The sequence below is a fragment of the Trichechus manatus genome, unplaced genomic scaffold (assembly GCF_000243295.1).
Source record: "Trichechus manatus latirostris isolate Lorelei unplaced genomic scaffold, TriManLat1.0 scaffold00078, whole genome shotgun sequence".
NCBI classification, from domain to species: Eukaryota; Metazoa; Chordata; class Mammalia; order Sirenia; family Trichechidae; genus Trichechus; species Trichechus manatus.
Genome location: NW_004444014.1, coordinates 13,078,483 through 13,088,226, shown reverse-complemented (window position 1 = coordinate 13,088,226; position 9,744 = coordinate 13,078,483). Strand labels below are relative to the sequence as shown.

General features: G+C 42.3%; 1 protein-coding gene across 1 annotated transcript; it reads left to right on the top strand.

The window, feature by feature from the left end:
- The first annotated feature begins 3,630 nt into the window (after positions 1 to 3,630).
- Positions 3,631 to 9,529, top strand: LOC101347608 (zinc finger protein 397-like). The gene is made up of 4 exons (XM_012556810.2): positions 3,631 to 3,712; positions 4,990 to 5,493; positions 5,765 to 5,906; positions 8,406 to 9,529. Exons 2-4 carry the CDS (start codon positions 5,080 to 5,082, stop codon positions 9,389 to 9,391), a joined length of 1,542 nt encoding a protein of 513 aa, XP_012412264.1. The 5' UTR covers positions 3,631 to 3,712; positions 4,990 to 5,079; the 3' UTR covers positions 9,392 to 9,529.
- Positions 9,530 to 9,744: the final 215 nt, after the last annotated feature.

The following is a 9,744-nucleotide window of genomic DNA, read 5'->3' as shown; positions in this document are numbered from 1 at the left end:
GGTGCAGGACTGGGTAGTGTTTTGTTCTGTTGTACATAGGGTCACTAAGGTTCACAGCCAACTCCACGCCACCTAACAACAATATGCATGATAAGTGCAAGAATGCACTTATGAGCAACTTCAAGGGTTTTCTTTGACATTGAAGAAAGATAAGCAACTTAGTAACTAAGGCCTTTGTTTACTGTCTTGGATGCTATGAATAAGCACTGTCTTGTTCTATTAATATATCTATTATCTATTTCTGAAGATACAATGCTAAATTGGTGACATCATGGTAACAATAATAGAATACAATTGTATAAACATACTATTAAAAACTATCTGTCTTAGTCATCTAGTGCTGCTATAACAGAAATACCACAAGTAGATGGCTTTAACAAGGAGAAATTTATTTCTTCACAGTAAAGTAGGCTATAAGTCCAAATTCAGGGTGTCAGCTTCAGGGGAAGGTTTTCTCTCTCTGTCAGCCTTCTCATCAATCTTCTCCCGGACTAGGAGCTTCTCCGCGCAGAGATCCCAAGTCCAAAGGACACGCTCTGCTCCTGGTACTGCTTTCTTGGTGGTATGAGGTCCCCCATCTCTGCTTGCTTCCCTTTCCTTTTGTCTCTTTTAAGATAAAAGGTGGTGCAGGCCACACCCTAGGGAAACTCCCATTACATTGGACCAGGGATGTGACCTTAGTAAGGGTGTTATACAATCCCACCCTAATCTTCTTTAACATAAAATTACAATCACAAAATGGAGGACTACCACACAATACTGGGAATTATGGCCCAGCCAAACTGATACACACATTTTTGGGGGGACATAATTCAATCCATGACACTGTCCTTCCTTAATAAATACTCTAGTTCTTTGAACCCTTCAAATACTTACTACCATTAGATTTAGTACCAATATTTTCTCTTATATGTGTGTATGTATTCATTCATTCATTTATGCACCAAATCTTTGTACAATGCCAGGTCATAATGGAAAGACAACAATGGAAAAACATAGCCCCTGCCCTCATGGAGTTTGTACACTGGGAGTTATAGCATTAGGCGACATGAGAGAGCATGTCTTTTATTTCACTGGAATCCTCTGCTTTTCTTACCAGTGTTTCATATATACTAATGCTCACCCTGGGTGATGCAAACAGTTAACATGTTCAGCAGCTAACTGAAAGGTTGGAGGTTTGAGTCCACCTAGAGGTGCCTCAGAAGAAAGGCCTGATGATCTACTTAGAAAAAATCAGCCACTGAAAACCCTATAGAGCACAGTTCTACCCTAACACACAAGTCATCACCATGAGTCAGGGTCGACTGCACAGCAACTGGTGGTGGTGGTAAAAATGGTCTTACCTCCACACATCTAGCTATGTGAGACAATTTAAATGCTTAAACAATAAGAGCATTTAATAACATTTTCCATTACTGTCGCTGAAAGCATTTTAGCTGATATACCTTCTCTCTTTTAATTGTTCCAGTCCTAAACAGTAAGCTTCTCAGTGTAACAAGATTTTATAGATTGGATGCAAAGATAATTTTGCAAATCAAAAATTTCCTTCTGTCTCTGCATGTTCAAGTTGCTCCTCCCATCAAAAGGTAGAATCTATTTCCCCTTCCCTTGAATCTAGTCCTTCTGCCAATAGAATGCAGCAGAAGTGATACAATGCCAGTTCTGGACATACAGGAGAACTAGCATCTCTCTCCTTCACTCTCTTGGAAGACAGCCACCATTTAAGGAAGCCTGGACAAAACAACAATCTTTACGGAAACAGATCGCCAGCTCTTTCTCCCACAAAGCCACTGGGTGGGTTCCAACTGCCAACCATTTGATTAGCAGACAAGTGATTAACCACTGCACAACCAGAGCTCCTTAATGAACTCTTAAAAATAATTTTAAAAAATACATACATACCTACATATCTACTGTCTTAGTTTCCTAATGATGCTGTGACAAAAATACCAGAAGTGGGTGATTTTAAAGAAGAGAAATTTGTTTTCTCACAGTTCAGGAGGCTAGAAGTCCCAGTTCAGGACAGTGGCTATAGAGGAAGGCTGTCTCTGTCAGCTCCGGGGGAATATCCTTGTTTATTTCAGCTTCTGTAGCCCTGGAGTTCCTAGGTTCCTTGGTGGTCCCCACATGGCATGTATCTTCCCCCGTTTGTGCTTCCTTGTCTCCACATCTATGCTGCTCCTTATAACTCATAAGCGATTAGGTCTAGGACATATCTTAACACTGTAGCGCTTCATTAACGTAACAAAGAAAACCTTATTTCCAAATGGGTTTACATCCACATGCAGTATAGAGGAGGAAACTCTGGTGGCACAGTGGTTAAGGGTTCAGCAGCTAACCAAAAGGTCAACAGTTTGAATCCAGGTGCTCCTTGGAAACCCTATGTGGCAGTTCTACTCTGTTCTATAGGATCACTATGAGTCAGAATTGACTGGATGGCAATGGTTTACTAACATAAAGGTTGGCGGTTCAAACACACCAGTCAGTGTCTCATAAAAAAGGCCTGGCAATCTGCTTCCATAAAGATTACAGCCAAGAAAACCCTGTGGGGCTCAGTTCTACTCTGCAGCGCATGGAGTAACCATGGATCTGAATCGACTCCACCACAAGGGGTTTGGTTTTTGGTTTCCACAAAATCGTTTTGATTCTCCTGGAATCCAGATTTCTGGGTTCATGGAATTGGGGGACCCACCCAGGCCACCCACCCTTAGGTGTCCTTTTGACCCTTGAAGATACTGATTCCCTGAAATTACCTTCAGGTCAAACAACAACCTAGTAAGCAGCTTAGTGGAGACCGTTTGGCCTTAGGCATTGGGTTCTTTTGGACAATTATCTACGTGCAGCCAGCTTCAAGAAGCAGAAACTCCGGGGTCTGACTACAGGCTGTTTGAGAATGTATGGCATGTCCTTGGTGACAGTTTCTGTAACATGCCCTGGGCTTTGATGCTATCTGTTGATAAATTAACGTAACACTGACCTGTATAACCTGCTTTCCCTGTTCCCTTTGGAGCACCTTCCAGGTGAGGCTGCCCAATTTGAATCGTAAATGCTCACAATAAATATATTCTGTTACACTAATTTTTGGTGTTTCTCCAAGCAATTTAGGTTTTTGACAGTTTTTTGGCGTTCTTGGTTACAAGCTGCTTGATTTGGGGCAGCATTTACGGCTGTAAAATGGGGATAATACACCAACCGCACAGAGCTGTTGTAAACCTCAAATAATAAGCACGGGAAAGCGCAATGTAAGTGATTTGCTTTTTGTTTAGCCCGTTCATCCACCTGTTTACTTTTGTGGAGATCCTCAGAAAGAACGGGAATTAAAAAGAAATCTGAATACTTTTTTAGAAAACTGAGGACAGGATGAGTCCAGGAGTGACCAGAGACCAAGAATGGTGGACGGGCGGTGGGCCCAGCCCAGGACAGGGCAAGAAGCTAACATGGCGGGGAACACAGCCTTTCAGGGACGGCCTGCCTCTCCTCTGAGAGAAAAGGACCCCGATCCTCAACCCCGCGGACAAAACCTGCAGACTGCGAAAAAGCGGAGAATCCACGGCGGTGACTGGCTACCAGTGAGCGAGGGGCGGGGCGGACGGAGGCTGGGAGGGCACAAAAGAGACGCGCGAGAGCGGAAGGTCGCGGCGCGCACTTCCGGTCTTTGTGACTCCCAGCTCAGTGTCGTTGACTCGTTCTTTGGCTGCTTCAGAGCTTCGCGGTGAGGGACGCGGGCCCGGAGACGGGGGAGGACGAGAAGGGTGCGCTGCGGGAGCGTTGGGCGCAGGGTGGAGGAGCCCCGCCCCTCGATCTGCCCGCTCCGAGGTCGCGGTTCTTTGTTGTCGAGGCGGCTCTGAGTGTCTTGGGGACGCAGAGGACGCCGGCACTCGATCCCGTTTTCCGGAGAAAGCACAGTTATTTCCCACCCCTTTGAGTTTACAGACGTGGTGCTTTAACCGGGGGTTTAAAATTGAAAGCTTAGTTACAGATTTGTGGCATAAATATTCTAGTTATGGTTAAATTTTAATTGTCCGTCCTGTCGACTGATTAAAGGGCATACCCTCCTATGGATATTCCCCTAACCTAAAATCGGATCATCTTTGCTCTGTACCACAACACGTCTACATAATTATTTGTTGCCATGTTTCACTGTTTACATTTTTATTCCCAGTATCTTCTATGCTTTTTGAGGGTTGAGGTTATTTTTACTTCTGTTGTGCCTGTTTATGATATTTAACATGTTTTGTTTATGATATTTAACATGTTTTTAACGTGTTAAGCATTTAATAAATACTTATTGGTTAATGTCTCAATAGACTCTTTTATTCCCTGAGCAAGAACCCTGATATCCTAGTGCCTGTCAAGGGACAGAGACCAGAGTAAGTGCCTCAGTGTTGATTGAAGGAATTCACTGAATCCCAAATTTGATCAACTAGCAAATATTGAATAATGTTTTTATTTATGTCAAGTTATGTTTCATGTGAATTTTAAAAAAATGTTTTATTACTACTTTAAATGAATATCAACATGACTTGCCATACATAAAAAGTAACTAAAAATAAGTGTTTAAAATTCAGTATTATTAATTTCTAGCTAAATGCTGTTGCCCTCAGAAGTCTTAAGCCTGTACTTTGTTTATTAAAAATGGAGTTCTGCAAGTTTTAAGACTTGTAAAAGACATGCTAGCACCCAGGAGTTTTCCCCTTGATGAAATCAGACTTTAAAGAGACTTGAAAAGAAAATTTTCTCACTATGTAATTAATGTTAACATTGTGTTCTTTTACTTCTAAAGTCTTACAGCATTAGTGGTAGGAATTCTACAAAATGGGGAACACTGAACAGCATGACTGATTTTTAGTTTCTAATTTGATTTTTATTTAGTTACAATCTCAAATCTACTCCCTTTCAGTAAATCACTGAGTGATTGATCTGGCTTATTTACCAGTTCTTAGAGATTTCTTCACGGCTACAAGTTAACGATGCTTTTGTATCCTTCAGGAAAGCCTTTGAAAGACGAAATACTAAAGGAAACTGTGAAGCACAGAACCCAGTTGTAGCGATCGTTTTGCTGAGCTGTTTCAGCCTAGAATGGCCGTGGAATCCAGAGCACTTTCAACCCTGGTAACTCAGGATCCTCAGGAACAAGAACTAATAGTAGTGAAAGTAGAAGAGGGCCTTTCCTGGGGTCAGAAATCTAAACAGGATGGGAGTGCCCAGTCCTGCCAAGAAATGTTTCGCCAGCAGTTCAGAAAGTTTTGCTACAAGGAGACACCTGGGCCTCGGGAGGCTCTGGGCCGACTTCATGAGCTTTGCTATCAATGGCTGATGCCAGAGTTGCACACAAAGGAGCAGATCCTGGAACTGCTGGTGTTGGAACAGTTCCTGAGCATCCTGCCTGAGGAGCTACAGGTCTGGCTTCAGCAACAGAGTCCAAAAAGCGGCGAGGAAGCTGTGACCCTGCTGGAGGATTTGGAGAGAGAGTTTGATGATCCAAGACAACAGGTGGGAACAGGGAGATGTGATATGTTAAGGGAGAAGGAATTTCCAGGCTGGAGCGTGTGGTATCATCATAACAATAGGATTAAAATTATTGTTACTGAACCATAACCTTGAAGTGACTCCTTGGGCCAGTATAAGTCTTTACCTTTAAATGGTTCTTTTTTCCCTGTCGCTCATCCCTGGGGATGTCCTTGGTGAACTCTTCTCTGAGATTTTTACTCAGCAGTTTCCCAGGGATATTCTTACTAAGCTAACCATATTTTACTGACTTTAGGTTCCAGCTAGTCTTCAGGGTCCAGCAGTGCCGTGGAAGGATTTGACATCTCTTGGAGCGTCCCAGGAGTCAACAAACGTCCAACTTCAGCCTTTAAAGACACAGCTGAAATCCTGGGAACCTTGCCTGTCCCTCAGAAGTGGTGAGGAATAGAAACTCATCTGGGGACTTTCATTAGTTAGGCCTCTGGTTTTGAGGATGCGCGATTAACTGCATTTGATAAACTTGCCACATGTAAGCATCACCTTTATTATTCTAGACCAGAGGTGCTCACTTTACCAGCTTTGTTTCCAGGAACCCCCATAAATTGCAGTCTGCCCTCCTTTGTCTGTTTACCTGCCATTTGTTCGTTAACTTATTCATTCATTTCTTCATTCTGCAATTTACTAGAGTGCTAATACATGTTGGGAACTGTGGTAGGCACTGGATCTCTTATCTTCCAGGACCTTTCAGGTCTGGATAGGTGGTGGATGAGGAAAAAGCATTGCAACATAGTATGGTAAGTTACAGAATAATAGTAGGCATTAGGTAGTGGTGGTTCAGCAGTAGAATTCTCACCTTCCATGTGGGAGACCAGAGTTCGATTCCCAGCCAATACACCTCAAGCAAAGCCACCACCCATCTGTCATTGGAGGCTGTGCGTTGTTATGATGCTGAAGAGATTTCAGCAGTTTCCTCACTAAGACAGACTAGGAAGAAACGCCTAGTGATCTACTTCCAAATATCAGCCAGTGAAAACCCTGTGGATCACAATGGTCTGATCCTGTTGTGCAAGTGGTTGCCATCAGTTATGGGCCGATTTGACTGAAGCTAACAACAGTAAGTACTAAGGGAGAACGTAAAATGGTACCAAACCCAGTCTTAAAAGTTCAAGGAACACTTCCTGGAAGAAGAGATATCTAAGCTAAGACCTGTAGTATGAGTAGGCGAAAGCCAGGTAAATAGGACTATCTGAAGCAGAGGCCACAAAGTACTGTGAGAGAATTGAATTGTGAATTCAATTCATTTTGTGAATTGTAGGTAAGCCACCTTGGCTTGAATGGTGTATTGGTAGGGGAGGAGTGGTGAGAAATGAACTAAAGAGAAAAATGGGATCCAGGTAGTAAAAACTTGAATGTCGTGCTAATTTGTACAGTTTCTTGGGTGCTGTGGGGTGCAACTGAAGGGTTTGGGATAAGGGAGTGACGTGACTGGATTTATGTTTTAGAACTTAGCTGCACAATGGAGAATGGATTTGAAGAAGGGAAAAGTAGAGCCCTGGAGTCCTATTACAGGTGTTTGCAATCCAGGTGGCCAAAGTGAATAAGTCAAAATGTATGATACCCCCATCCCAGGAAGATCAAAGGTGACTCGTGTTCATCAGTATTTAAATTTTCAAATTTCAGTGCGGTCTGATTGTTAAAAGTGGAGGCTGAGGGAGAGGAGTTTTGAGACTGATACTCAGTTTTCAGTTTTGAGCTGTCTAGTTAAGGGTGGTGCTGTTCATGTAAATGGAGTCCCTGTATGGTGCAAACGGTTAAGCACTGAACTACTAGCCAAAAGGTTGGCGGTTCAAACCCACCCAGAGACACATTGGAAGACAAGCCTGGCTGGCAATCTGCTTCTGAAAAACTCTATGTATCACAGTTCTCTGACACAGGTACAGTCACCATGAGTCAGAATCAACTTGATGGCAGCTAACAACAGTTTGAATCCACCAGGCACTCCTTGGAAACTGTGCGGCAGTTCTGCTCTGTCCTATAGGGTTGCTATGAGTCAGAATCGACTTGACAGCAACAGGTTTTGTTTTTTGTTTTTTGTTTTGATACCAGCAACAATTCATGTAATTGTTTGGGACATTTTTGTGGATGTGAAATATTCATAAATAAAATACCTCGTTAGCAGTTGGATATGAGAATCTAGAGTCCAGTAAAGCTGGGATAGAGTTGAGTACATAGGGAGATACTAGCTTTTACGTAGTATTTGAAGCTTAGCGGGTAGTTTGTAGAGTGGGTTCATGACAGCACAGAACACAATAACACTAATTTTTGAGCTACTGGGCCTAGAGGCTAAGAAGAAACAGCCACAGAAATCAGGCCAGTATTGCTGGAGGAGAACATCTCTAGAAGGAAGGCAAGGTTCTCCAAAGTTAAATGCTGCAGAGAGGAAACGAAATAAGATCTGGAAAGTACCCATTAGATTAAGCAGCTATGAAGCTGCTGACCTTGGTGAGAGCAGCGTCAGTGGAAGTAAAGCAGAGGAAGGCAGAAACCAGGTTGCAGAATGGGGATGAGTACAGACAACCCTTTGAAGAAGCTTTACTGTGAATGGGAATGAGTGAGGTTGCTTGAAGGAGATGTGTGGGCAAGAAACTTTAAATGCTGATGAACAGGAGTTAGAGAAAGAGGTTAAAAATGGGAAATAAGGAGTTGGTAGTGATCAGTTGACCTCTGGAGGAATAGGAAAGGGTGAAATTCAAGTGTAGATGGAGGCCTTAACACTGGAAAGGAGGAGAAACCCTAGTACAGCCAGTTAAAGAAAAGATATATGTGAACAATGACATTTCTGTAGGTAGAAGCTACTGTTTTCTCTCAGGTAGAGGGTGACTACTGAGAGTGATTGGAGAAATGTAAAATCTGTTTGTTGCTGTTTATCATTTCAGATTGTGAGAACAAAGAATCAGCAACAAAGGAGGAAGTTTTGGGAGAAAAATCACAAGGACTCACCCTGGAACCTTCATTTCAAGAAGTTAGCGAACATGAAAACCATTTAGAGTGGCAGCAAGGAAGTGCTACAGGGGAGAAATTACGAAGATCTCCGTCCCAAGGAAACAGTTTTAGTCAAGTGGTCTTTACACATGATTCTCTAGGAAAGAGAGACCATCATGATAATCCTCAAAGAAGCATGATTCTGAGTACAAACTCTGTAGCATATCAGAAAGTTCATACAGAAGAGAGACCTTATAGATGTGATATATGTGGACACAGCTTCACACAGCATTATACTCTAACGCAACATCAGAGAATCCATACTGGAGAAAAGCCCTACAAGTGTAACCAGTGTGGGAAGGCGTTTAGTTTGAGCTCATACCTTATTATTCATCAGAGAATTCATAGTGGGGAGAAAGCATACAAATGCAGTGAATGTGGAAAAGCCTTCAATCAGAGATCAGCCCTTATTAGGCATCGGAAAATCCATACTGGTGAGAAAGCTTGTATATGTAATGAATGTGGCAAAGCATTCAGTCAAAGTTCATATCTGATTATACATCAAAGAATTCACACTGGTGAGAAACCCTATAAATGTAATGAATGTGGAAAAGCCTTCAGTTTGAGCTCAAACCTCATCAGACATCAGAGAATTCATAGTGGAGAGGAACCTTATCAGTGTAATGAATGTGGCAAAACCTTCAGTCAAAATTCAGATCTGATTATACATCAAAGAATTCACACTGGTGAGAAACCCTATGAATGTAATCAATGTGGAAAAGCCTTCAGTTTGAGCTCAAACCTCATCAGACATCAGAGAATTCACAGTGGAAAGGAACCTTATCAGTGTAACGAATGTGGCAAAGCTTTCAAAAGGAGCTCAGCCCTTACTCAGCATCAGAGACTCCACTCTGGGGATGCAGCTTATACATACATATAGTGAATGTGGGAAAGCTTTCAGGCACCGGGCAGTCCTTATGTGCCATCAGAGAGTCCGCAGTCTAACTTGTGAATACAATGACTGTTGTAAATATTTTTGTCAGATTCTTGTCTTTGTTAGTCAAAAGTGTTTGCTTTAGAGCTAAGTTACTTAAAGGCTGTAAACTACTAGATCTTTAATCAGTCTAGCTTGCTATGTGTAGCACTTCCCAGTGCTGATAAAAGTTGACCCTTAAAAGCTTTTTCTGTGACTAACGAGAATGATAGATGGGAGAGCCATTACTTACAGCTTTTCTACTAACATTAAGAATACTCAGGAAATAGGAATGTAACGACAAAACCTCACTTTCCATG